General features: G+C 44.6%; 1 protein-coding gene across 8 annotated transcripts in view; it reads right to left on the bottom strand.

Annotated features, from left to right (window-relative positions):
- Positions 1–25,369, bottom strand: part of DAB1 (DAB adaptor protein 1) — a 432,111-nt gene that overhangs the window by 71,515 nt on the left and 335,227 nt on the right. For 4 of the 8 annotated variants that reach the window (XM_079904017.1, XM_079904019.1, XM_079904016.1 and 1 more), the window contains exons 5-9: positions 15,685–15,816; positions 14,940–15,059; positions 14,424–14,462; positions 12,778–12,843; positions 5,421–5,480 (exon numbers count right to left, since the gene is read on the bottom strand). In XM_079904017.1, coding sequence (XP_079760143.1) covers positions 5,421–5,480; positions 12,778–12,843; positions 14,424–14,462; positions 14,940–15,059; positions 15,685–15,816 — 417 coding nt within the window. The remainder of the gene's footprint in view (positions 1–5,420; positions 5,481–12,777; positions 12,844–14,423; positions 14,463–14,939; positions 15,060–15,684; positions 15,817–25,369) is intronic. The other 4 variants (XM_079904021.1, XM_079904020.1, XM_079904018.1 and 1 more) reach the window with 3 other exon arrangements.

Genomic DNA, 25,369 nt, shown 5'->3' on the forward strand with positions numbered 1-25,369 from the left:
CCCGAAAGGCCTGAGATGCTGGTAGTGGATGGTCATCCGTTCCGCTTTGCAGCCCAGCGAAAAAAAGTCTCAGGAAGTCGAAGTGATTGACAAAGGGAGGAAAGAACCTCAGGGAGGTCTGATCATTCCTTTCAATTTCGGAATCCGTGTTTCACCAAAAAGAAATTAATGTCGAGGTCAACGTATCCATCTGACAATCTGTGTCCTTCCTATTTACCACCATGCCAAACTTTTCAGAATCTCTCTTTTGAAGGCTGGAAAAAGTTCAGCTAGAATTCACTGGCTCATTATTACCAATAATTAGAAAGTCTTTTATGCCTAATACAACTACATAAAAGGCTTTTAAACTGGGCAATTTAAAAGGTGAAGGATAAAAGATCTTTTACAGCTGAAAGAATATTACAAGAGGGCGTAAGCGGAGGGGAGAAGAAAAGCGCAGAGTATTTCTCATGCAAAAATGGCATAAGTCATACTAAGATTTAGGCCTGTGTCGTTGAAACAGTGTGACCTTCACGGTAAGTCTCAACCAAGTTCAGTGCCGCGGGGCATAAAAGGGTCTGAAATGGGCCCTTCAGCAGCCTGTGAATGCCCCGCTGTGGAACTAGATCATGTCCAAAGGCTAACAGAGTGCAAAAAGCACTAAATAATGAACGCAGACACTTTCTTCCCTACTTAGGAAGGTGCTTTTTTGACATTCCCAAAGAGGTCAGGGTATTTGTCTAAAAGAACATGACAGCATGGTCAGTCAGCTGGCAGAAAGGGAGACTACTTGTCTTCCCCCAACGTCTTTGAGAGGGAAATTGATGAGAAATGGATGAGAAATTAACCAGGTCTGAGTGCTGCTAAGTAAAGGCAGTATGGACTCAGGAGCCAGGACCCCAGTGATCTGCCCAGAAGTGCTCCCATGCCTCATCTGCCTGTTCATATCCTGCTCCTTCAAGGCTTTGCCCAAGTTGTACCCTCTTTCCTGAAACCTTCCTAACTCTAGCCATCCAACATCTCCTGTCAGCAAGCATTTATGCCACTGGATTTCAGAGACCCTGACATAGAAATAGACTCACATATTGAAGATACAGGAAAGATTAGCCCCCATGCAAAGCATTTGACTGCCTGGACCAGGAAGGGATGAAATGTATATTTCTAGGAGTGAGTGGGATTAATCCGTATCTGGGCTTAGAGTTCCCAGGAAATGGTGGAGGGGAGCAAAGCATGACCTTAAGGACAAATCTGCCGGAAGAAGGGGCTATTACAGGTGCAAAGTAAAATAAGCAAACAAAAGCATCCTAACGTGTTATTTGAGAAAACAGAACAAGAAAAGGGTCAGTACATCTGAGCATCTTATGGTCATGGGACAAGGGGGATGTAAAACTACCATAGGGATGAGTAAATGTGAGGGAGTGAAGACATGGAATTGGCTTTCTGCCTAGACCTGGGGCCCAGCTAATCGAAACAAAACTTTGCTCCCATAAGTTGATGCACTGAGGTGGGTAAGAACGCTATAACAAACACAGTGAATTCTAACTTCTGCTGCCCTAAAACTCTGAAATTCCCAATACATCAAATTTGCCACCTTACTGAGGATATCTCTGACCATGGAACAGTGATGACGAGCCACTAGACAGAGGTCTAGACAGAGGTTCTAGAGCTGAGATCAAGGCATCCCGTCGGCTTCAAGGACTACAAAAATTTACATGTGCACACATGTTTCCTTCTGGGGAAAGAGTCTACCAGCAAAATCTCAAAGAGATCAGAAATCCCAAGAAGAGTTACCTTAGGGATAGTGATGATTAAAAGTGATTCCTGTCCTCAAGGAGCTCACAGAAAAGTAAGGAAAACAAATAGAATAATAGCTCACAGCTACTGAATCCTTACAGTGCACCAAGCACTGTGCCGATTCACATACTTAAGCCCATTTAGTCTTTAGGCAAAAACTACACAGGGCTGTCATTAACCCCAAAGTCCAACGGCTCACATGGATACATTAAGAGAAAATAATCCTTTATGATCATTGCAAAGAGAAGGACAGAGGCATCCCAGACGGGCTGATTACTCTGGGGTAAGAAAGGCTTCCCAGAGGAGGTGTGTCATCACCTAGAATACTTGGCGATCCCCAGCTCCGTGAGAACTGTTGGCTGGTACCCTGCTTGTTAGAGCAACAAATGGAAATGTTTGCATTTAATCTACTCCATATCCCCACATAAATGTTTCTTTTAATCTTCTAAACAAAGCTACAAGGTAGGCGTTACTTTCTTTTTACGGATGAGGACGTTAAGGCTTAGAGATGCAAAAATCTACTCAAGGACCCTTAGTAGGTGGCCAGGATGAGAGCCACACCCAGATCTGACTCAGATTTCTTTTGGGGCTGGTTGGTGGCTTTCCCCAACCGCAGCCCCAAGCTGAGTCCCTTATTAGGACTCCACGCAGACCCGTCCCAAGGAAGAAGAAACCAGGTGGTCCCTAGACCAATAGGCCATTGGGCAGTCTCCCTTCTTGTGGGAAACTTGTGGGAGCCCCAAACTCCCTGGAAGCTGCCTAACATGGCCTATTTTGGTTGTCTTTGGTTTGTCTTTCTGGGTAAGGAGCAGGTGGTGAGGGAGCAAATAGTGACAACATGGCAGGGATTTTCGGGGCACAGAGGTATCCTAGGGAAGGTACGCTCAGCAGAGAGGCAGGGCTTCCGGGGGGAACCTGGAACACAGGGAGGTGTCAGAGCAGCGGGGGACATGGGGTATGTAAAGCACCTCTGGGAGGTTTAGGCAAGTGGGACAAACTTACCAATACATCGACTATTATCTCCTCAAATCATCTTGCAAGTTAGGTTCCAAAACCCCTTTTGGAAGGTGAGAACACTGAGACTCAGAGGGGCAAGGAGACCTATCAGATGTCTCACAGGCAGTAAGAACAGGAACTAAGATTCTAGCTGCATCCATCTGCCTCTACCTTGAATCTAACTTGAAATTGTGCTTTTCACTTCCTGCCTCTCACAGGCTTTTATTAATACTCAGGCAGTTCATGGAAAAGCCATCATCACCATCAGATGGTTCTAGGACTTTATGGAAGAGTGGGTTGGGAGCCACTGCGGGCCATTCAGGCAGCTCCGATATTTTCCAAGCAAAACCTCGGTATGTATCGTTAATGACTATTTTGGAATCAGAATAACAGGGAATTCCCATTAAAAAAAGTAGCAGGGATTATCATAAATTCCTTCTACGGGGTAGAGTCATTCATATATTTATTACATATGATTATATATAATAAATATATACTATTCCTAGAGCAGCTGTGAACCAGACCCGGGCTTGCTCCTGGTAAAACAAGGACCTCAGGAAGCTCCTGGAAGGAATGAGGAAGAAGAAGAATTCCAACACTGTGTGGTCAGAGGTATTCCTGGAAGAATGAGAAAGTCTCCCCAAAACACAATGCTTGACACTAAGCTAGGATGTTGGGGGAAGGCGTGACTCCCCCAGGAAACTGTAGAGTTCCATCGAGCTGGACCAGGAGAGGGCAGGTCAGAGATACAGAGAGGCTGGGACCCGAGTGCCGGGTACGTCGGGCTGAGGAGTCTGGAGTTTTTTGATTTTTTTTTCGGAGCTATTAAGCATGGTGGTGGTGTGGCCAGACGGGTTAATAACTTCGCAAAACCAAGGCGGCAAATGGAGCATGTTTCCTCCTGTATCTCAGCCTGTTAGGGGCAAGTGAGGCACACACTGAATTGGAGGGAGCTGTGTGATAGGGGCTGGACCTAACTGAAACTCGAAGCGCAGACCGGTGTCTCCGCGACACGGAGGCTTGATTAAACGCAAAGGGCTCGGGGAGAAAAACTGCTCTTTCCCTGAGCGGCACCACGCTGCATGCCTCCTACACTGTTTCCAGGCTCGGGGTTTTTTAAGGGGCTGGTATTCAGACATGTCTTTTCAGTAAAACTAATGTGCATTGGGGTTTTGGAAGCAGTATTTAGGTGGGATATGGTGGTTTCAAGGTATTGGCAGAGTGGGGCAGAGAAATGGACATGGATCCGAAAGAAAGTTCACTAGGAAAAAGGGGAGCAGGGGCAGGGGAGGGTAAGAAGGGACCAGAAAGACTCCCAACTGGGGGATCTAGAAGCTCAAATCAGGAAGGCGCAGCAAAGGCTCGTCTTGCCCCTCCAGCCATTCAATGTTTGAATCCCTGCTCCCTGCCTCCGCCCCATAATCTTTCTGACAGGTGGTCTCCAAGGCTCTGCGTGTATAGCTCCAGTGACAGGGAGCTCACTCCCTTGGGTGCCAGAGTTCCACCCTTGAGCAGCTCTCACTGTCAGCAGGTCACCCTCACTCGGAGCTCGAGCTGGCTTTCTCGTAGTGCCACCTACAGGTCTTGGTTCCAAGAGTTGGCTGGTACAGAGCAGTATAATCCCCCTTCCATTTAACGGCCCTGTGGATGCCCATCTCCATATTTATGGTTTCCTTTCTCCAGGCCCTTTAGCTGCCCCTCATGGGATGGGGTTTCAAACGTTATTATTAATCTCATCTTGAAACATGTGGGATTGTCTTTATGTCTCTCACAGTATGGGGTCCACAACTGATAACAATGGTCCAGAGAAGGTCACTTAGCCTCATAACAGCTGTTAGGACCAGAGCTGGGATTCTTGAGGGTCAGCATGACTTCAAAGCTCATGCTCTTTCCACTCATTGTTGAATGAGATCAACAGTGACTAAACGCCCCAGTTCTTCTTACATAAGCTGTGGCAAAGTCACATGTCCCCCTGCTCAAGAGTCTGCACTGGCTCCCCAGGGCTGCCTGGATTATGTGGAGGGTGCCTTCTGACTGCCAGCTGAAGGCCTTAAATATGGTTCCGAGCCCAGCAGTGGCACAGAGCTGAGGATTTTCCTTTGTGTCTCAGGTTTCCAGGAGTCCCACTAGCAGATGGGGTCCAGGTATATAGTGGGCTCTCTGGGTTCTCTGCGAGCCCACGATACCTGCTACAGTGTGCTGCCCACTGGCTGGACCCTTATACACTCCAAAGCCTTTGGCCAGCCCTCCCTCTGACCCTCTGAAGCTTCTCGACCACTTTCAAACTGGGTGGACAACTCTCTTCCTAGAACCAAGAACTGCCCCCTGCTTGACCAGGTATAATGAAGTCTTTGGCTGGAGACATTTTCCATAGAACACCTGAGACTCTGAATCCCTTGGACACAGTAGTTTGCATGATTCAACTCATTTCCACTCATGGGGCCAGACCTTCATGCAGACCGGCACCCCCTCCTTGACCCCATCATTTCCGCCTCATGCCCCCTTCCCCCGACCCACTGAGGAGCTCCCCAGCAAAGCCATACAGGTTGGGACACGTACCCAGAAGGGCGGCTCCCTTCCTCGGACTGCAGACATAGCGTCAACATAAAGCCGGTCATGGGAACCCAGCAGAAGGGAGGAGATATACTTACACTTACAGGTTGACTTTTTGGCACATCATAAACACCTTCCTTCTTTTGGCTGGTGGGAACCTATGGAAAAAGCAAACGTGACACAGTCAAAACACTCTGGTGCTACGCTTTCCAAGAACCAAGCAACCAGGCTTCCCCTCCAACGGCTAAGTATGTGTGAGCGCAGCCCCTGAGGGGCCCAACTTCCAGAAGAAGGGGCTGCTGGGATCATGAAAGCTGTGGGTGAGGTTCCTTCTCTCAAGAAAACTGGAGGACGAGAGGGGGGATGTGAATCATTCTACAAGGGTCTGCCATGGGGCTCCTCACAGAACCACAGAATAGGAGGCAAAATGCAGAGACCTCAGAGATCACGGGGTGGAAAAAATAATCCTCATCTCACCGAAGACAAAAATGAGGCCCGGGGAGGCGCTAGGAGTTGCCTAAAGAGATTGAAAACAGTTTGCAGTGGAGCTTCAACGAGTCCATGCTGATTTGAGATGCAGGGTATTTAAAATACAGTAAATATCAAGGTCCTAGGACAAAGTACAGCTTCTGTTGGGATCATGTACAAACCATCTGATAATCACCAAAGGTTTCTGCTCAAGAAAAGGGCCCATCAATGGCAGGAAAAGCGTGAGCGAGAATCCAGAAAATCACTGATGGTGTTTTGTTTTTTTTTTTGCGGTACGCGGGTCTCTCACTGCTGTGGCCTCTCCCGTTGCAGAGCACAGGCTCCAGACTCGCAGGCTCAGCGGCCATGGCTCACGGGCCCAGCCACTCCGCGGCATGTGGGATCTTCCCATACCGGGGCACAAACCCGTGTCCTCTGCATCGGCAGGTGGACTCTACTCCCGCTACCAGGGAAGCCCTCTGATGGTTTTTAACGCTTATCTGTAACTTCTTCCCTCCCTCTCTTCTCTTCCTCATCCATCTGGTCTTATTGGGCCACGTGGTAACTATCAAGCCCCAAGCAGGTCACTTAGCTCCTCTGAGCTTCACTATTATAAACTGGAGTTACTGACTCTGCTACTCGCTCAGGTTACTGAGAGGATCCAAGAGAAAAGAGAGTAAATAATCAAAAACTCTTAGGTACCATCATACTGTAAAGTGTTCGAATGATCATTTCTCTTACCATTGATACATTATGTAAATATGTATCTAAAAACATATGAATAACTGTGGATGCGTGAGATACTTTTCAGATCAGTCAATCAGGGGCCTTGCTCTGAAACATTCCAGTTGGAAAGCAATCACTAGTTCATCCTCAGCAACTAGCAAAGCTTAACGCAAACCTCCATGGGAGGTAACAGCCAGCAGTGGTTTTCTAAATGTCTGATAACCTGTCTTTCTTTCCATCAGACAGAGAGCCCCTTAAAAGCAAGCACAGTGCCTAACAGCCAGTAGGCATTCGGTAGGTGTCTGCTGGATAAGTGTACCATTGAGAATTGTAGAGAATAGTGAAGAAAAAGACAAAGTATCTTTTAGGCTGGGACCAGCTAACCACACCATTCTTCTTAAGATAAGTAAGAATTTGAGCTTATTCCTTGAGTCCCTTTGTCATTTTCACTCTCATTTACCTTAAAATCCTTACAATAACCCTAAGAAGTTGTTATTATAATCTCCACTTTACGTAGTAGAGAGTGAGGCTCAGAGTTGTTCGGGAAATTTGCCCAAAGCTTCAAAGGTGGTAAGTGATCAGATTCAAATGTAGCTCATTCTGGCTACGGAACAAGACATTTATCGCTAACAGTATGAGCTAACACTGCTAGGGCACTTTCTGTGTGCCAGGCATCATGCTAGACATTTGTGTTTACATACATTCTCATTCTCAGTCTTATCAGGTGAGGATGACAATCGTCCCCATGCTGCAGAAGAGGAAAAGGAGCCCTGGAGGGGGTCCCTCAGTCCGTGAACGGAGAGCCAGGAGCTTAAGCCTGGGCGGTCTGCCTTTGAACTGCTACAGCACATACAGGTGCAGCCCACCCCTGTCCCCACCATTCCCACAGCAGTTTCAGGTGCCTCTTGTCCTCTGACTTCACATCCTACCCTCCCAGAAGCTCGTGCACATTCTTGTGAAAAACATGACTCTGAGTGAGCATGGCTGCGCAAAAGATGTACTTTCAGAGCCGCTTCTGCAAACCTTACTTTGCTGGTAGTCCATGAAAAATGTAATCTCTTTGCTCCTGATAAGTGAGCTCTGTCTAAAAGGAATACTCTAAGAATGCCTACAGAGTCCTTGTTAACGAGGGCCAATAAATTACCAGCCCTCACTTTTATTTTTTACTAGCTCACCCCTGCCTGAGCAAAACAAACAGTGTTTTTCTATTCCCTGTAATTCACTGCTCACTATGGGCACTTAGCAAGTTGAACCACAGCTGACTCTCAATTATGCCTGCAAATGGAGGAGAAGCAGTGGGATGGCGAAACCCAAACTGTGCATAATTGAAAAAAGCTTTTCTGCTTGGTTGTCCCATGGGTGAGATACCAATCTGCCTGTTTTTCCTTTAAGATTTATTTCTGCCGGGACATCTTCTTGGGAGACTTGTCTGACTCTCTAGGACTGATTTGAGCCTTCCTCTGTACTCTTGTAACCTCTGGTGCATCCCTTCATTAAGAAATAAGTTACCAAGAACCTATTAAGTGTCACGCACTGTGCTTTACCCAGGACAATGGTGGCGAACAAGATGAATACGGCCCCTGATTTATCGGCGCTCCTTGACTTGCTGGGGGGAGATGGGAAAGTCATCAGGCTATTGAAGGAGGGTGTAAAATGTGCTTTATCTTATAAAGGAGCTGTCCAACCACATTGCAGCTTCCTGGTCACTCTGAATTCCGACTGATCTATAAGCTTGCTGAGGGCAGGGCGGTTATGTTATTATCCTTGTTTCCCCATCTGTAAATGGAGTTTAAACAAGAAACTTCTAAGCATCAAACATTTACCACACGTGTGCTGAGGACAGAACACTAGAAGAAGCGCTAAACGGATGAAGGCCAGAAAGTGCCTGGGTCCTGATTCTCCTCTCCCCCGGCTGGTCCATCCCGTCTGTAGACCATTTCAGTAACATGATGGTGTGCAGAGTGATAACAGTTCTGGACCAAAAGGAGGCAGGAGGTCTGGTTCCTAATCCTGGCTCTGCCACAGGCTGTGTGACCCTGGAGAGGTCACTTTGCTCTCTGAACCTCAGTTTCCTCATCTGGTTGTCATGAGTACCCAAGGAGTTACCTACAATCGCCTTGAAGGTGGGGACCTGGCTGTGGTTGCTATTACATCCTCATGTGCCTGGCACAGGCTAGGTGCTCCATACATAATTACTTTTTGAACGAACGAATGAAATTAGTCTAAAAGCTATACATTAAGGACCATCCAAACAGAAGACACTTTTAGTGCAGCAACATATTAACAGGATGGAGAGACAGGATAAGAGCTGGGTGACACAGGATTAGAGACATACCATTTTAAAATAACAGTATGTGACATCCTGGGTGATTAAAAATGATTTTTGAATGAACAAACTTGGAGAATGTGCCCTTGGTGAGCTGTGATTTCGCTTAGGCTGGAAGCTTGTTAATGTATGAAAGAACGCTGGGTTTAGAATCAGAGGCTCTGGCCTTGGGCCCATCACTTAAGTATGAAGGACTTGAATTTCTTACATTTAAAATGATAGTCATCACAACTGTTCTCATCTCACGGAGTTACTGGAAGGGTGATGGGTAAAAACGCTCTGTACCGTGAGGCTCTGTGTTGTTTTCAAAAGACAACTGATACTTTTTTCTGAGACATGCAAACAGAAACACAATTATTATTATCAATCCGGTTTGGAGAATGACACTGAGCCTCAAAGAGAGGTGACATCTACTCAAGGGTCTTTCCCTCCCTTGTGTTGGAGTGACAAATAGCAAAGTCAAGGGAGGCTGCAGCTTTCCGCGGGGCTCTCTGGCAAGATGAGGAGAGCGAGTCATGTTCTCCTTCACTTAATACATCATCAGAAGACGTCTCGAGCAGCATCTGATATTGATGGCATTAGGAAGTAAAAGGAACTGACATGTACACAGAACCTACTATGTACCAAGTGCTGTCCTTGTTGCTTGACATCTTCACACCACTTCTGGAAGCAGAGAATACAGTACCCCTATTTTGTAGCCCAGGAAATTAAGATACAAAAGTGAGGTACCTCACCTGAGGCCACAGAACAGTTAAAAACTTAGGCCCTCATTCCCGAAAACAGAGGATAAATAAAATCAAATCTGAGACTACCCTGATCAAGCTGAAGTATAAGAAACATTGCAAGCTACTCAGGAGGCATAGATATGGAACACTTGTAGGCCCTAAAAAAACCCCGAGGCTCCCGATAGCAGCTCCCTAAGAGGCCAGCCTTATCTTTAGGCCCAAGCGCTTATCTCTTGTTAAGCAAACTGAGGCCCAGCGGACTGGTACCTTCGTATTAATGATGGACAGATGGGAAGATCCTGGGCATCAGAACCGTGAAAACAAGTGCGATTTTCAGATAGTGACTTGAAACCTACACAGAATCTACTTGTAAAACTCAGCATCAAAGACATTCTAAGCTGAAAAGAGCCTTGGATTTATTTTCTGTACAGAGGTCAGAGAGACCTGGCTACGAGTGGGGGCTTCTACCTCTTGCTAGCTCTGTGACCCTGGGCAAGATACCTTACCTTTGCCAGGCTCACTTTCCTCATCTGTAAAGTGGAAATAATGATATAAGGGACTTGGGGCTGCTGTGAGACATAATAAGATACTGCATGTAAGCGCCCATTCACAGGGACCTGGCTCTATAATTGTTACCAAACCCCGCCCCCCCCACCTCCCATTTCCAAGCGTCTTGTTGCTCTGTAAAGCAAGCCAGCATCTCCTCTAACAGTCCTATGATGAAGCACTAGTTGCAAAGAACAGAAAAGGGCCATGCCCGAGAGACTCTTCAGTCTTATTTGCTCATTTTACAGATGAGTAAACTGAGGCCCAGAGAAAGAAAGGAATTGAAAAGGTGGCTTAATTGCTGTGGATTCAGTGTGTGACCGGGATGAAGCCTCTTCTTTACAGCCTCCACGTGATCTTGTTTCATTCTCGTGCCAACATGTGATTTAGGGAGAAGTTATTCCCCTATTTTACCATTGGGGAAACTGAGTCGCAGAGAGGGCAAGTGTCTTGCCCATTACCCCTCAGCCAAATGTAGTTGGTGACAGAGCCAGAACTATACCCCAGTTCCCTGCTTGCTGAAACCGGTCCTTCCCAGTACACTAGGCTGCCCCCGGAGAGTCCCCCGCAGGGCACAATGGGAGCCCTGCCAACTGTAGCTAACTCTGAAATCACGAACCTCTTATATTGAAAAGCCTAATTTTATTTTCAAAGGTGCTCCCTCTTCATAGGATGACTGGTTAGTGGTTTCCTCTGGCCTCATACTGTAACTGAGCAGGACCCTGTGGGGTCTTCCCTGGACAGACTCCTCCCCCATATCCTCTGAAAGTACCTAGATAATAGGATCTGATATACATCTCCTGAGCTGTTTTGCAGATGCTAAAAACTCCACCAAATTGAAGAAATTAACTACTTGATGACCATGAACATGTAGCCCCGAGACCCACTGATGCCTAAGGATTGATACTGTGACACCACCTTGTTACCACACGATGAATCAATCAGAGAATTGTGCACGAGCTGATCACATCCCCGCCACTCCCCTCCCTCACCTGGCCTTTAAAAATGCTTTCCTGAAACCCATTGGGAAGTTCAGGTGTTTTGAGCACCAGCTGCCCTGGACTCCTTGCTTGGTGTCCCACAATAAACTCGGCACTTTCCTTCACCACAACCTGGTGTCAGCAGATTGTCTTTACTGCGTCGGTGAGCGGATCCAAGTTTGGTTCAGTAACAATACTGAGACACTGCAAGGTTGTACCTTAAAATCTGACATTGAGGACAGACATGCAACTTTTCTGTTTAAAGACAGAAACTTCGTAAGCAATGATTTTAAACAAAGACTCAAAGCCCAACCTCACACTTGAATCCAACCCAGACGGATCCAGTGGATAGAAATAGATTATTACTCCATAGGGCTGGTTAATCCAAGTTGTTGGTAGAGCTAACATTATATTTTGGTCATTTAGAATTCTGTGCATTTGATGGAAATTGAAAATCTGTTTTACTTTTGTTACATAAGTAATGCATGCCCAAGGCAGAATAAGAGACCCCACAACTAAGTAAATTAAGGAAATTAAAATCACTTATTTAAATACATTAACAATTTTCCTGCTTCTATGTTTTTATTTCAAATTAGGACTAAAATTCTAATTAGTGAAACTGGAGGTTGTCATACGTGTTTGGTGTGCGCTGTGCTGTAGTTACTCAGACTCTTTGATGGAAAAGCAGAGGGGAAGCAGCGTGAGTCCCACCTTCACACACCTGCCTGGGTTTGATCCCGGCTCTAAACAGCTGTACAGCCCTGAGGAAGCTACTCAACATCTCTGAGCCTCAGTTTCCCCCGGAGAAAGTGGGATTAAAATACCTATTTTATAGTATATTTAGGAGAATTAACGAGGTCAAAAGTGTGTTCAGCAGACTTCTGGTTGCCAAAGGAAGGGAGTTGGGGGAGGGAAGGATGGGGAGTTTGGGGTTAGCAGATGCAAACTATTATACAGAGAATGGATAAACAAGGTCCTACTGTATAGCACAGGGAACTATATTCAATATCCTGTGATAAACCATAATGGAAAAGAATATGAAAAAGAAAGTATAGATATGTATAATTGAATCATCTTGCTGTACAGTAGAAATTAACACAACATTGTGAATCAATTATACTCCAATAAAATTAAAAAAACGTGTGTTCAGGGTTCTTCACGTAAGCAGACATTTAAGAATATTACTTTACCTTCGCTTCAGAAGGGGTAAAACTTTAGCTAGACTTTCTTTTATTCAGTTAATATTCCCAGTGTTGTCTCCAAATAGCATTTTTGAATTTGGTCTTCATTTTCAGTAGTACAGTTGACTTTTTAAAGAAATTCAACAGCACATTCTTTTGAGAAATGAAGGACCCTATTATATTCCGGACAACAACCCTCCCGTGGATTGCTTTAGTAAAATGGAATGTTTCATTTCTGAGTCAACTGAAAATAGTTAAGCTCCATTAAAAATTAAAACACTGTACCCAGTTGGCCATTAACCAGGTCTACAATCAGGCATGAAAACTACTGGTAAATGGCAGGGAAGTGGGAACCGATTCATGTGAAGGTATTTTAACAAGCCCAGAATGACGAGAAGAGCAACGTGGAGCGTGTGAGTGAGGAGAGAGCCCGTGGCTGTTCAGCCCCTTCTGTGCACTTACTGGTGGTGGTGCAAAGGCAGGAGAGGAAAGCGGTTTTATACCTGATAAATGTTTTCTTCCATTTCGGGATCACGGATTGGCTCGTGTCCAGCCTCAAACACAATGTACTATGACGAACGGCCAGAGAGGAAAAGTCAGAGGGGAAAATGAAAGAGGGGGAAAAAAAAGCATTTGGAATTCAGGATATACATCGCAGTGAGCATTAAAGACACAGGCACAGGAGAAAACACCTTAAAGAGACAACTGAATTACTGACATTCCCAATGGCCTGACACATTCCTGCCTCTTCTAAGGAAAACTGTGTCCAATGGTCAGCCCTTTAGCCATGTCTGCATAAGCCCTCTGCAGACCTCTCTGGGGATATAACCTCTTCATTCAGTGGCATTTATCTCGGCAGTGTCTGCGTGTGCTGGCACTGCTGAGTGGGAATGATATCTCCTGGGATCCCAACTTTGCAAACCCTGGGTTACAGTGGTCTCTCCCTTTTGCTCCCTCAGGCCCAGGGTCATATGCCAATTCTGACTTTGCTCAGAAGCCCCAAACTCCCTCATCTCATAAATATCACTTTACTTTACATTCTCAGTTTTAAATACCGAAATCAACTTTTCCACGTACGTGTTTCAGACTCTAAAGGACTGGGCCATTTCAAAAGGGGCAATGCTCGTCACTCTCCCAGCCCACGAACCAGGGGCTGAGCTCATATTATAGACAAATCCACGCCTCTGGCATTCTAAAGCAAGGCCTGCCGTCCAGTGCACCTCTGACTCTTGTTTGCCATCTATGTCAGATACTTCTTCTCCTTCAAATTATTCGGACTCTATTACTTATTTATCCATATTATTTTCTTTTTGTCATAGCAGTAGCAGCTCTCTGGGTGAAACTCTGCATGTATATAGAATGCATGTGTGACACACACACACATAACCCATGTGTGTCCCAGTTAGAAATGTAAGTTTCAGATTGTCTTTTATGTCCCACAAGTCAAATGTTTGGCTTTGTTCTCTCCTTGGGAATAAGCACAGAGTGGGAGAGGCCTCCTCTTCTGCATCTGTTTAAGCAGAGCATATCCTTGAACCCAAGAGAGGCCATCTCTACCCACACTTAGGCTGCAACCTTGAAGAGAGCACAGAGAAAGCTACGGGCAGGCATGTCTCTGGGATCTCCCTTCCCCCACTCACAACAGCCCCTGTGCCATGAGCCAGGGAGTCAGGGGGCAGCCTAGCCAATCAGGGGCCCGAGGGACTTCTCCTCACAGCCTTTCTCAAGCTCGCAAACCGTCCTTCGGGTTTGTGTTCAAATGTCGCCAAAATGTCAGTCCCCATCTCTGGTTCTTAACTCACTGAAGCCACCTCATTATTCAGAGTCTCTCTAATGAACTCAGAATATTCAGGAGACTCTTGCAAGCATTCAGCTCTGGGATCAAACTTCTACAGATTGTGGAGAGGGCTGAGGCAGGGCAAGAAGGGAGAAGTCTATTTCCAAATCCCATGCTATTGATGCCGGCCAAATTTCTGTTAGTTTTTATGGAAATTCGCTCCTGGAGGGGGTGGCAGCCCTCACCCTCAGAAATAATCTTGGTCCCTCTCCAGGCTCTGCAGCCAGCGGATCCTTCAGGTCTCTGATAAAATGTCTACACCACAGGCCTGGCCATTCCTGACCCTCGACCCCAACTCGTTTCAGAAATTACCTGGTATACAGGATCTTCAACATCCTCTTCCAGAATTGTCTACCGCAGAGTGAGGGAAGGGAGGATGCAAAGCAGAGGATATAAAGCGAGAGATGTGAGACGGTATTCAGAAATTACAGGACAGTGAAGAAACCAGCTCTGGGTAGGAGAGGCTGGCGGGTCATTAAGGCAGAAAACAGGCAGAAAAAAAATGAAAACCCCGGTGATATTTTACCATTGCACAATCATCTCCAAATCTGATCCCACCCACTGCTAATAACAGCAAACGCAGTTGGGTTTCCTTAGGTCTCCTCCCCTGAAATCTTCCCCTGGTTTCAAGACTTCACTTTCTCCAACACGTCTAGAATCTCAGTGAATAAGCGCTCACGTCTAGTGGCTTTGCTTTCAGTCATTTACACGGGAACCTTTCATCTTTGTTTATTTCTACTTGGCAGCAGGAGGAGAAGCCTTGACTGTCAGTTTTCACATCTGTTTATTTTAAGCCCCTGTTGTCTCAGGATAAATTCACAGGTATACCTGATACACAGCTTGTTCGCATTGCTTGTCCTTTTGTGCCTTTTTTTCCAATTCTTCTCTTTGCTTCAATTCATAAATAAGTTGGAAGAGATCTCTCAAGTCCAGAATAACGGGTTCAGCCTGGAGTAGAAGGTGGTAAAGCACGTTAATAAAAGGGTGGTTACTAAGCTGCAGCGACCAATTTTTGTTTTTGCTGGCTACAACCCGCAGCCCTTCCTTTTTCTACTAAACTGCAAGCATTCCGTCTTTAATTAATTCTACCTTGTTACATTGGTTCAGCAAAATTGCATCTAAGCTAAAGTTCATTTCTTCAACTAATTATATTTGCAAATTCATAACAATCATAAGCATAAAAGGCACTGCTTTTATTTATTAGTAATTTCAAATTCGATAAAATTAGGGTAGGCCTTATGCAAAACAGCTATTTGTTTCTTCTTATTTTCTTTGTAAATGAGGCTATGAACACAAGGAAACTTATTTGTATAGTGTGCCTCCGTCCAGCTTAATCAGAAAGGAAAACAGTTAGTCATTACGAAATACCCATTAGGAAAAACAACAACAACACAACTGGATGGGCGTGAGCATGCGTCTTTGCTCCGAGGCTGTTCATCCTTTCTAGATGGGAAGCTGAGTATCAGCATCGCTGAGTCATACGGCACAGTGGGCCTCCAAAGACCAACAGTGTGGCTGTGCTGTCCCAGGAAAGGTACAAGGAAAGGCGTCCTCTTCGGATTGGGATACTCACCGCCTGGGCTGTTTTTATGGCCACAAATCTGTGATTCCCTTCCTTCCCACAAACGTATCCGAAGGCCCGGTGATCTGTGATGTCCTTGGCGATGTAGGAAATTTCGTGAACAGCATGATGCTGCTGAAGGGCCTATGGAAAACAAAAAGAAGAGCCTATTTCAGGGGACTTGCCCTCCGAGCTGTTGATCAATAAGAGATGTGTTTCTGCTACATGTGAACAAGCCCGGAGGGCTCTGGAAAAGCTGTTTGGTCCAGATGGAAGGAAGGAGAGCTGTGCCTGCCCTTGAGAAATGGAGGCTTCCTTCCATGGCCTTGGTGCTGTGACCAGAGAGAGAAACAGGATTGTTCAGATGCTGAAAGAGCATCTGGCTCTTTTCTCTGCTCGCCAGGACCGGTCAGCCTCACTCAGTGGTGTAGGCTCCTGCCACATCTTTCTTCAGGATGCAGCCCAGTCTAAGTTCTGGATTGAGATTTAGTACATTTACGTATCCAGGGCCTCTGCTTGCCCTGCTGGAAGATGTACGTTGCACAATGACAGGGGGTGCCCTTCGCATTCAGAGAACCATAGATGTGCGTGGTTACAACCATTTTCCAAGAGGTGGCGGTAGAGGGACTTGAGGATCAAACACCCTTGTTTGTTTTGCCCAAGTTCACCACACCTCTGAGGCTTTTCATGGGTTGGTCCTCATGTCCGCAATGCCTGTTCTTTTATCCACCTGCCTGCATCCTATTCTTCTTGCAAAGCCTATTTGAAATAGCCCCACCTCTGTGAAACTCCCTGATCAAGGCTTGCCTTCCCTTTCCCTGCAGATGTGATTCCTCCCACTTCTGTTTCCCTAGAGCTTTAGTCTATAGCGATATTGAAACTCCTGATGGATTCCTCACACACAGCTACCCTGGCTCCTGCTTTCGTAGATCTTCCTTCTCTGATACATTTGCCTAAATCCCAGTCTTCCCCACCAGCCTCTGTCTTCTTCACCTTTGCCATCCTAATACCTTGCACTGTCCCTGACCCACAGTTGTTGAACGAAATTGGGATTGCTGATCAGTAATGCAAAAATCTTTTGATATTGACCTTCCTGCCTTTATTATCTAAACTTCAACAAATAATGCTCACCATCCTGTTAAGTGATGGTGATCTTTACGGCCATTGTTCTATATTAAATGTTCCTAAGGCAATCCTCATTAAACAGTCCTCTGTATGTATCTGTGCATTATACGATGTGCTTCAAGTCCTTACAAAGGACCTTTTCATTATCCAGGGTGTTAAGAAGCTTGCATTCTAGCCACTATATGTGAACACAAGGCACTCACTGTACCTCTCTGGATCTCCGTGTATTCCTCTATTAAAGAAGAACTCTGAACCAGATCCATGGCTCCTAACCCAAAGCTCTGGATCTACTGGGGTCATTAAAAGTAATAAAAAGAGGTACCAGGCAATTTTCAACATTTCAAAAAGCTAAACAGAAATGTATAATTATCCCTCATAAGATGACACCTCTCACTGTGCACGCAAATGAAAACGCCAAGTTTATCTAGAACCGTATCCGGCTACTGTTGTGCTCCTTAGCTCCGTATCCGGCTACTGTATACCGGCTATCCTTAGCTCATCTTGGAGCAGATTCTCTTCGGCAATTAGTGATGGATTCAAATAATGCAAATAGGAAAGTGAATGATTATAAATGCTTTTTTTGTGGTGAACAAGGTTTCCCACATTACTAAGTTTGTAGAGGGAAGGAGAAATGTAACACAAGGAGAATCTGGTTACGAAAATGTTGGGAACCACTGGAGTACATTTTCTCCCAGGTCTCTTTCCATCTCCCCGGATCCTTTAGCCATTTGGATCTCACATCACACAGCCAGCCTCTCAGGACAGTGGGCACCTGCCTCTCATGAAGGCCATTGCCTTGGTTCTGAATTATTGGCCCTGACCTTCCAAAATGTCCATTCCCCAGCCTGTTGCCATCTTTCCAGGCTTCTGACCTTAGGAATCATTTCTGCAGTAGAATTTGCTGCTGCACCTTTCCCTTCCAGAGTCTGGCCATTCACTCATCTCTTTACTACTCTTGGGACTCTCCAGGTGGCTTCAAGCCTGTCCAGGTTGCCCAGTGTCTACTGGACATCATGCTTGGAGGGTGGTATCACTGCCCGGTCACCCTAGCCCCTCAAGTGGCCATAAGACAACTGTATACTTCTAGTGGATTTTCACACAAAGTTGCTGAAGAAGGAAGTATTTGTTAGTAAAATGATCAAGATCCATTTGTTCCTGTTTTATTAAGAGAGCATATTGAGGGCTTCCCTGGTGGCGCAGTGGTTGAGAGTCTGCCTGCCGATGCAGGGGACATGGGTTCGTGCCCCAGTCCGGGAAGAGCCCACATGCCACGGAGCGGCTGGGCCCGTGAGCCATGGCCACTGGGCCTGCGCGTCCAGAGCCTGTGCTCCGCGACGGGAGAGGCCACAACACTGAGAGGCCCGCGCACCGCAAAAAAAAAAAAAAAAAAAAAAAGAGCATATTTAGCTAGCAGAGAAAAACTCCTCAGAGAGCAGTAGCTTTTCATGGTGTTAATGATGTAAAATCGATGAGATTTATATTCACGAAACGTGGGGGTATTGATTTAGAGGCTTTTGTGAGCTCGAATGGTGTACAGGAGGGAAAGTGGGAGACAAAGGCATCCTCCTTCTCTCCCTTTCCTGCAAGTATCTCTTTCTCTGCATAATACGGTGAATGTTAGCCACATCTTCTATTGAATCAAAGTTTGACGACAGTACTTATTGATTGCCAAGTGGAATATTGCTCTAAAATTAAACCACAATTACAAGTCTTCCTGGTGGAATTAGATTTGGAGATGATTGTGCAATGGTAAAAGATCACCTACGAGGCAAGACGGCAGATGGAGATGTTTTAATTTATCTGGGAATGCTCATTAAGTGTTTTAAAATCAAATCATTTTTAGCGCCTGATGGTATCTAAAGTTGCCTCGCGAAGTGTGGCTGTGTGTGTGCGTGAAGTGCTGAAAAATATTTGTAACATTACCTTTTCCCATAGTTAATTTTAGGACATGTTAAAAAGGATTGTTCTGGAAGAGGCTCATTCATTTGGAAACGAAGAGCCAGTAAGGGGATACGTCTCCACTCTCTCCAGCCTTAATCATGCACGTGTCATACAGATCCTTGGAAACACAAACATATTAGAATCCTGCTAATCCCACATCATCACATTCATCTTGGCAACACAGAGGACCTTGGAAATACTTGTTCACTGAGCCTCAGAATTGCTCCATGTCTTCAAACTAGTTTCATCAGCACAAATCAAAGACAGTTGGAGCCAGAGGAAACCTAAATATTGTATAGTTCACCTCCGAGTTTATTCATGAAAGGACTGAGGGTCAGACTGTGTTCTGGCTGGACCCATACTTAACCCAGGCCCCACTCTCCCTATTCAGGATGACGAAGCATTGAAAAGAGGAAACAAGACTATTTAGAATTAAGGTTCCTTTCCTGAGGCTCCTGGGTCCCTAGACCAACAACAAAATCATGATCTCTGATAAGCTGGGATGAAGAAAGGGGACTGGAGGAGGAGGTAGAGTTGAGGCTGTTCTGGATTCCAGCAGGATTCTGAGGTCAGAAAGGGTCATCAGTCAGAAGGTTTGGGGTCAAGGCCAGCTAATCAGGATCTCAGCAAAAAATGTCAAGACCGCATGGTCTGGAAGGGGACTCTTGGGCTTGGCTACCTGTGGTATCTGCTGAGCGGCCAAGGCCACAAAGGGGAGGTGAGGCCCTTGGTCACAGGAGAAAAGGACCGTTTCATCCCAGGAGTGTTTCTGTGTGGAGTTTCTGGGGCGCCATGGGTTGTTCTGGAGGTGCGGAGAATCCTGGGCCAGAGGGAGAGGGAGAGAGTGGGAGAGGGAGAGAGTGGAGGAAAGGCAGATTCTGGGTGCGCTTCCTCCACCCTTCCTTTGGAAAAGAGTTTTTGTCTTGGAAAAACTTAGTCTAGATATTAAAGCACTGCCCCCAAATCAAAGCAGATATTTGATTTTCAAGAGTCTTCCAGAACACCCGATCTTTCCACCACCACTTCATTTACTACTCCTACTCCGAACCCTCTCATTGAGGATGAAAGTTATTGCTGCAGAATTCCAAGGCCAATTCAGAGAATAACCTCCCCAACCCAGTCTGACTTTCCTCCCAGGGGTGAAAATAATCTGAAGGGCTCATCGTCCCCCTTTGGGTTCTGGACTTCCCCACCTCTGTGCCATTACGCGTGTTGTTTTCTCTGCTGATTGCCATCTTCTTCCCTTGACCCGTGTTTCATCAACTCCACCTAACTATATCATCCCTATGCTCAAGGCCTAGCTCCAAAATCCTGCTCATCCAGGGCACCTTCCCTGACTCCCCTGTTTCCCTTAGTAATAATTCCCAACCCTAGATTTCATTGGGTTGTATTTTTTCTTCTATGTGGGACGCTTCATAACTTCTTAATTTTGCTACACATTTCTCCACGCATATAGCTATTCACACGGTAGGTATTAATGCTTATTGAGTGCCTGTTCTTTTCTGGATCTCATGCTAACTGCTACACCTACCCAAAGGATTAAAACACAGTCCCTTCCTCAAGGCCCTTGCAATCTCATAGAACAGGCAGGCAAAGAAACTAACAACCACAATATAAGAAGACAAGCTTTAGATTAAAGGGTTATGTAGGGTCAGAGCAGGAATGGGAAGGGGCATCAGGGAAGACTTGACAAAGGAGCTGAGCTCGGACTCAGTCCCGAAGGATAAAGGGGAAGTCCCCAGAAAGTCAGGGGGAAAGGGCATTCTAGGCAGAAAGAATGTAGCACGCACAGGCCTCTAGGTCCTGAGAACAGGACATTTGGAGAACATCTGTGCATTCGTTTTCTCTCCACTTTGGGGACGTTAGCTCCTTGAAAGAAAGATCCATGTCTGGTTCTCCTCGGTCTTATCCTAGTCACTAATACTGTTCCTTTTGAACAATAAGTGCTAAATAAGGTTTCGTGAATTAAAGAAGGAAGAACCAAGCTATCTAAAGATGTACACTGCACAAGGCAGTCACTCAATAAATGCTCAATGATTGATTCAATCAGGTTAATTCACGACGTTTCACATAGGACTCATTCTGTAAACAGAGGGTTTCTTATCTGATCACCATTTTTCTCTTAGCATTTCCATGAGCCATTTACCAATGTTTAAATGAATACCAAATTGTTTGCAGGGTTATCGTCTGACAAGATAAATTACAGAGAAGACTTAATTTGTAGTATGGTTCAATACAGCCAATTAAATACAGTATGGATTAGAAAGTCATCTGCTCAGACTTTACCATTAGCTTTTTTTAAAGAATAAATGCTACCCTACTTAGCTTTCATATTATTATTTTGTGTGTGTATGTGTGTGTATGAGAGGGTGTGTTTTCCTGAGGCTATATTCTTCACCGGGGTGGGGGGGGTGGGGGGGGAACCCATCAGGATTCAAGTGAATTAATAAAAAAACAAAACAAAAAAAGCAGACATGCAGATAGCCACAGAACAAAAATAGATACATGAAAAATACACTACTTCACACTACAGGCAGTTACAGTAGTTAAAATCTCACAAGACAAAGAGAGACCCAGGCTCATTATAAAGGCCTTTCTCTTTTCCAACATATTTTTGGATGCATTTGCTGCATGGCAGTGCCAACAAGGCTGGGAGGCAACCCCTGTACCAGCCCCCAGGCACCCCATCATCAAGTGTTCAACGGGGTAGGTCAGAGTGAATTCTTTCCTAAGTTCCCATCCTGAAATCTTCTAGAACGTTTTACTCAAGGCCAAGACCAAAGACCCCAGTCTCTGGCTGAAGAGGCAGCCTGATAACAGAGGAAAGAATATGAACTCTGGAGCCAGAGAGAACACGATTCAAATCCAAGCTGTATCACTGACTGGATGTGTAGCTTTGGGCATGTCCTGTGAACTTCCTGAGGCTTCTCTTTTTGTATAATATGAAGAATGATACAGAATCCGAAAAGTTGTTGGAAATATTCAATTGATTCATATAAAATATACCAGATACAATTGAGATGCCACTTTTCGCCACCAGAATGAAAAAAAAACAAGATAATACCCAGCGTTGACAAAAGTATGGGGAAACATACTTTCTTGGGCTATTGGTTTTCTATTTGTACAACGGGACCAACAGTGCCTCTCTCATGGTCCTGTTAGGAAGACGGATGACTTAGTCTGGTATATATAAAGGGCTTGGAGCAGTGCAAGGCACACATTATAAGGGCTATGTAAATGTTGGCCATCATGGTTATTTTTGTTATTTGTGGGAGTGTGATTTGTTGCAACTTTTCTGGAGGGCAGGTTGGCTGTACGTTTCAAGGCCTTAAGGATATGCACAAACTTTGACTTACGATTCTTCTTGTAGGGATTCAATTATCTGCAAATAATGTAAGATGTGGGCAAGGACTTGGATACAAGATAGTCCCTGCAGTGCTACTGGAATAGTGAAAAATTAGAAATGTCTGAAATGTTGAGCATTAACTGATTGGTTGAAGTAACTGCACTTTACTATAAGATGAAATAATATGCAGCTAACTGAAAATCATCTTGGGAACGTATGTATTTTTTGCTGTGGAAATATATTCACAACATGGTACTGAATGAAAAAATAAAAGCATATTACAAAACAGTGTGTTCAATATGATCCTGTTTTTGAAAAACGTATGATTATCCATATATGTTATGTGTATAAAAAGTCTGGGAAAACATCTTGTAAAATCTTAACACCATTCTCCCTTGAATGGTGAACTTATTTTAAAAACTGGACTTTTTGCTCACTTATACTAATTTTTTTAAAAAAATTATACCTATTTATACAAGTTACATAAAATACTAAGCTTCCTGGACTTTTCTATATGGGATGATTCTTTAGTTTGTCATGATGTATATATGGATACTTTATATATATAAATCAGCTCCAGTGTGTTAGCAACAATATCTTTTTTTCTCATCTTATCCTGAATATCAAGTACAGTGCCTGACATATAGTAAGGATTTAGTACATATATATTTTTATTGTGGAAAAATATACACAACTTGAATTACAATTTTAACCATTATTAAGTGTATGTTTCTGTGGCATTAAGTACATGTACAGCGCTCTGCAACCATCACCACCACCCATTTCCAGAACTTCTTCATCTTCCCAAAGTGACCATCTGTACCATTAAACACTAACTCCTCATTCCCCTTCTTCCAGTCCCTGGAAACCACATCCTATGTTCTGTCTCTAATGACTTTGTCAGTACCTATTTTTAAATGAATAATTTGAATGAATGAATCTGTCAGTAAAATCTTGAGTCCAAGTCTGTCCTCGAACCCCCTCCCCACAACCCTACTGGCTCTACTTCTGTTTCTGTAACACTTGCTTTCCTCAGCTGTTAAAATAAGGAGGTTGGCTTCAGTAAATACTCATGTCCTTTTTTGCTCTTAACACTTCTTTTGAAACTTTATAACAAGACAACAGCTATAAAAGGCAGCTTCTTCTTAGTAACTCTCTAAACATATGTTATAAACACACAGCTCTGGAACCATGTGAGTAAAGTTCTTGCCTAAAAATAGGGAGATGAACTAGTTGTACTAGCTGAGAGCATTCCAGACCTATGATTTAGGCTTAAATTTGTCTAATAGGCAAAGTGGAGCCAGGTGTGCCGAATCAATTAGCAATCACCAAAGTGACAAGGAAGCAGATTTCTGCTCAGGAGAAATAAAAACCACCTTCAATAGTAAAGGAGCTTCTGCGTGAAGCACTAATTTCCCAACACTGGGGTTCAATCAAAATTCTACATCCCATGACCGAGCACGTGCTGCAGCACAGTCACAGTTGGTGGCGAGCTGGACTAGCTGTCCTCTCTCTCATTCAATTCACATTCATGCCTAAAAGCCCTTCGGTACTCGGATACACCAGGCCCTGGAAATACTGAAATAAAGAAGATGCGGTCTGAGCTCTCAAAAGCCAGCAATACGTGTGTATGTGTAAGTCAGGGGGCTCCTCTTTTGTTTCACACTCAGAGTAGTTTGTATATTGTGTTGTCCTGTCCCCATTTCCAAAAGGCAGGTCGTGTGATGGAAGGATTTAGATCTCAGCTTTGTCGTCATGTGCAAGTCGCCTTACCTCACGGAGCCTCAGTTCCTTCATCTGTACAATGGGAATGTGAAGAAGATCTAGCAGGGTATCTGGTAGACAGTAGGCTCTGAATACTTTGAATCTTCTCCCAGACAACTGAGATGGCGTTCCCAGAAAGTATTTTAATATATCAACAGACCACAGCCAAAGCCTTAAATCAAACCCACACACAACTGAAAACTGCCTGCTCCATCTCTCACCCTTTTCTTCAGAGACGAGAAGAAAAAACACATGCGTGACCCTCACCCAGTGGTAGCCAAGAGCAGCTTATCTGCTCTGCATGGCTAGGCCTGGAACAAGGAGGCTCAGACTTCTGCTTCCTGGTCTCCTGTGCTCGAGCTCTGATTCCAGGGCCACTGCTGCCAACCTCTGCCTAGATCTTGAGGGGGCACAGAACAGTGGAGTTCTGCCCCGTGTGGTGTGTCTGGGCGGGGCTTTTCAGCATTGTGCGACCCAACTGGATCTGACCCGTCAGGTGACAAAGACACACGCACAGCCCTACCAGTTCGAAAGTCGGGAGAGGGGTATAGGTTTAAATGCGGGTGGTTTGAAGAAGGGATGTTTAATAAAGGCTTTGATTTAAATCTCGAAGAAAAAAAAAGATCTAATGACTATGTAACATAGTGTTCAATTACCAAGCATGGTTCCCTCAGGTCAGGACTTCCTTAGAACTCACAGGATAATAGTCTTGGAATAACCAGAGGGTGGTAAGAAAGTCTTCTGGGAAATCGGGTCACCAGGAAAGAGAAAAGAGTTGAAAGAGAGAGCTTTAAACTTTATGACATCATCTAACAGTCTGGATCCCACTATCCTGAGAAATTTAACCTTGTAGTTTTCAGTTATATAATCAGTGAATTCCTTTTGTTGCTTAAGACTGAAGTGAGTTTTTTATTACTTGCAACCAAAAGATTTCTGAACAATACGGTGATCACCATTATCCCTATCTTAGACAGGAGGAAAAAGGCTCAGAAAGAAGTGACTGGTTACCAAGGGAATATCAGGCTAACATGAGATTTCAGTAAATCTCATTGACACTCAAGTCTATGTCTGGTTTATTGTTAGCAGTAATTCGTATTGGAATTGCAATTTTGAAATTGCTTTGGGTATATGTTAGGATAAAAAAATATATAAATACACTGTTATTAGACAGCAAGCTTTTCAGTCAAAGAAAAATGAGATCTACATGTAAAAGTTAAGAAATAAGCCAATAATTGTAAATTGGAATTATCAATATGAACTCATCATTTAAAAACTATATTATTAGCACTGTTTGCAGAAACGGACTAGAAGCAATGAAACCCCAGGGGCAATGAGCACACCTAATGCAGCTATTTATTATCTAGATATCTATTGATCTATTGATCTCTTAACCTATCTAAAGAGAAAGAGAGTCAGAGAAAGCAAATATGGCGAAAGTTTGTTTGAACATTTTCATGGTAATACGTTAAAGAAAAAAATTACATCTTAGCATGCTCCTTTCTCTATCTCCCATTCCTTTTT

This window comes from Stenella coeruleoalba (assembly GCF_951394435.1).
Source record: "Stenella coeruleoalba genome assembly, chromosome: 1".
In the NCBI taxonomy this organism is placed as follows: domain Eukaryota; kingdom Metazoa; phylum Chordata; class Mammalia; order Artiodactyla; family Delphinidae; genus Stenella; species Stenella coeruleoalba.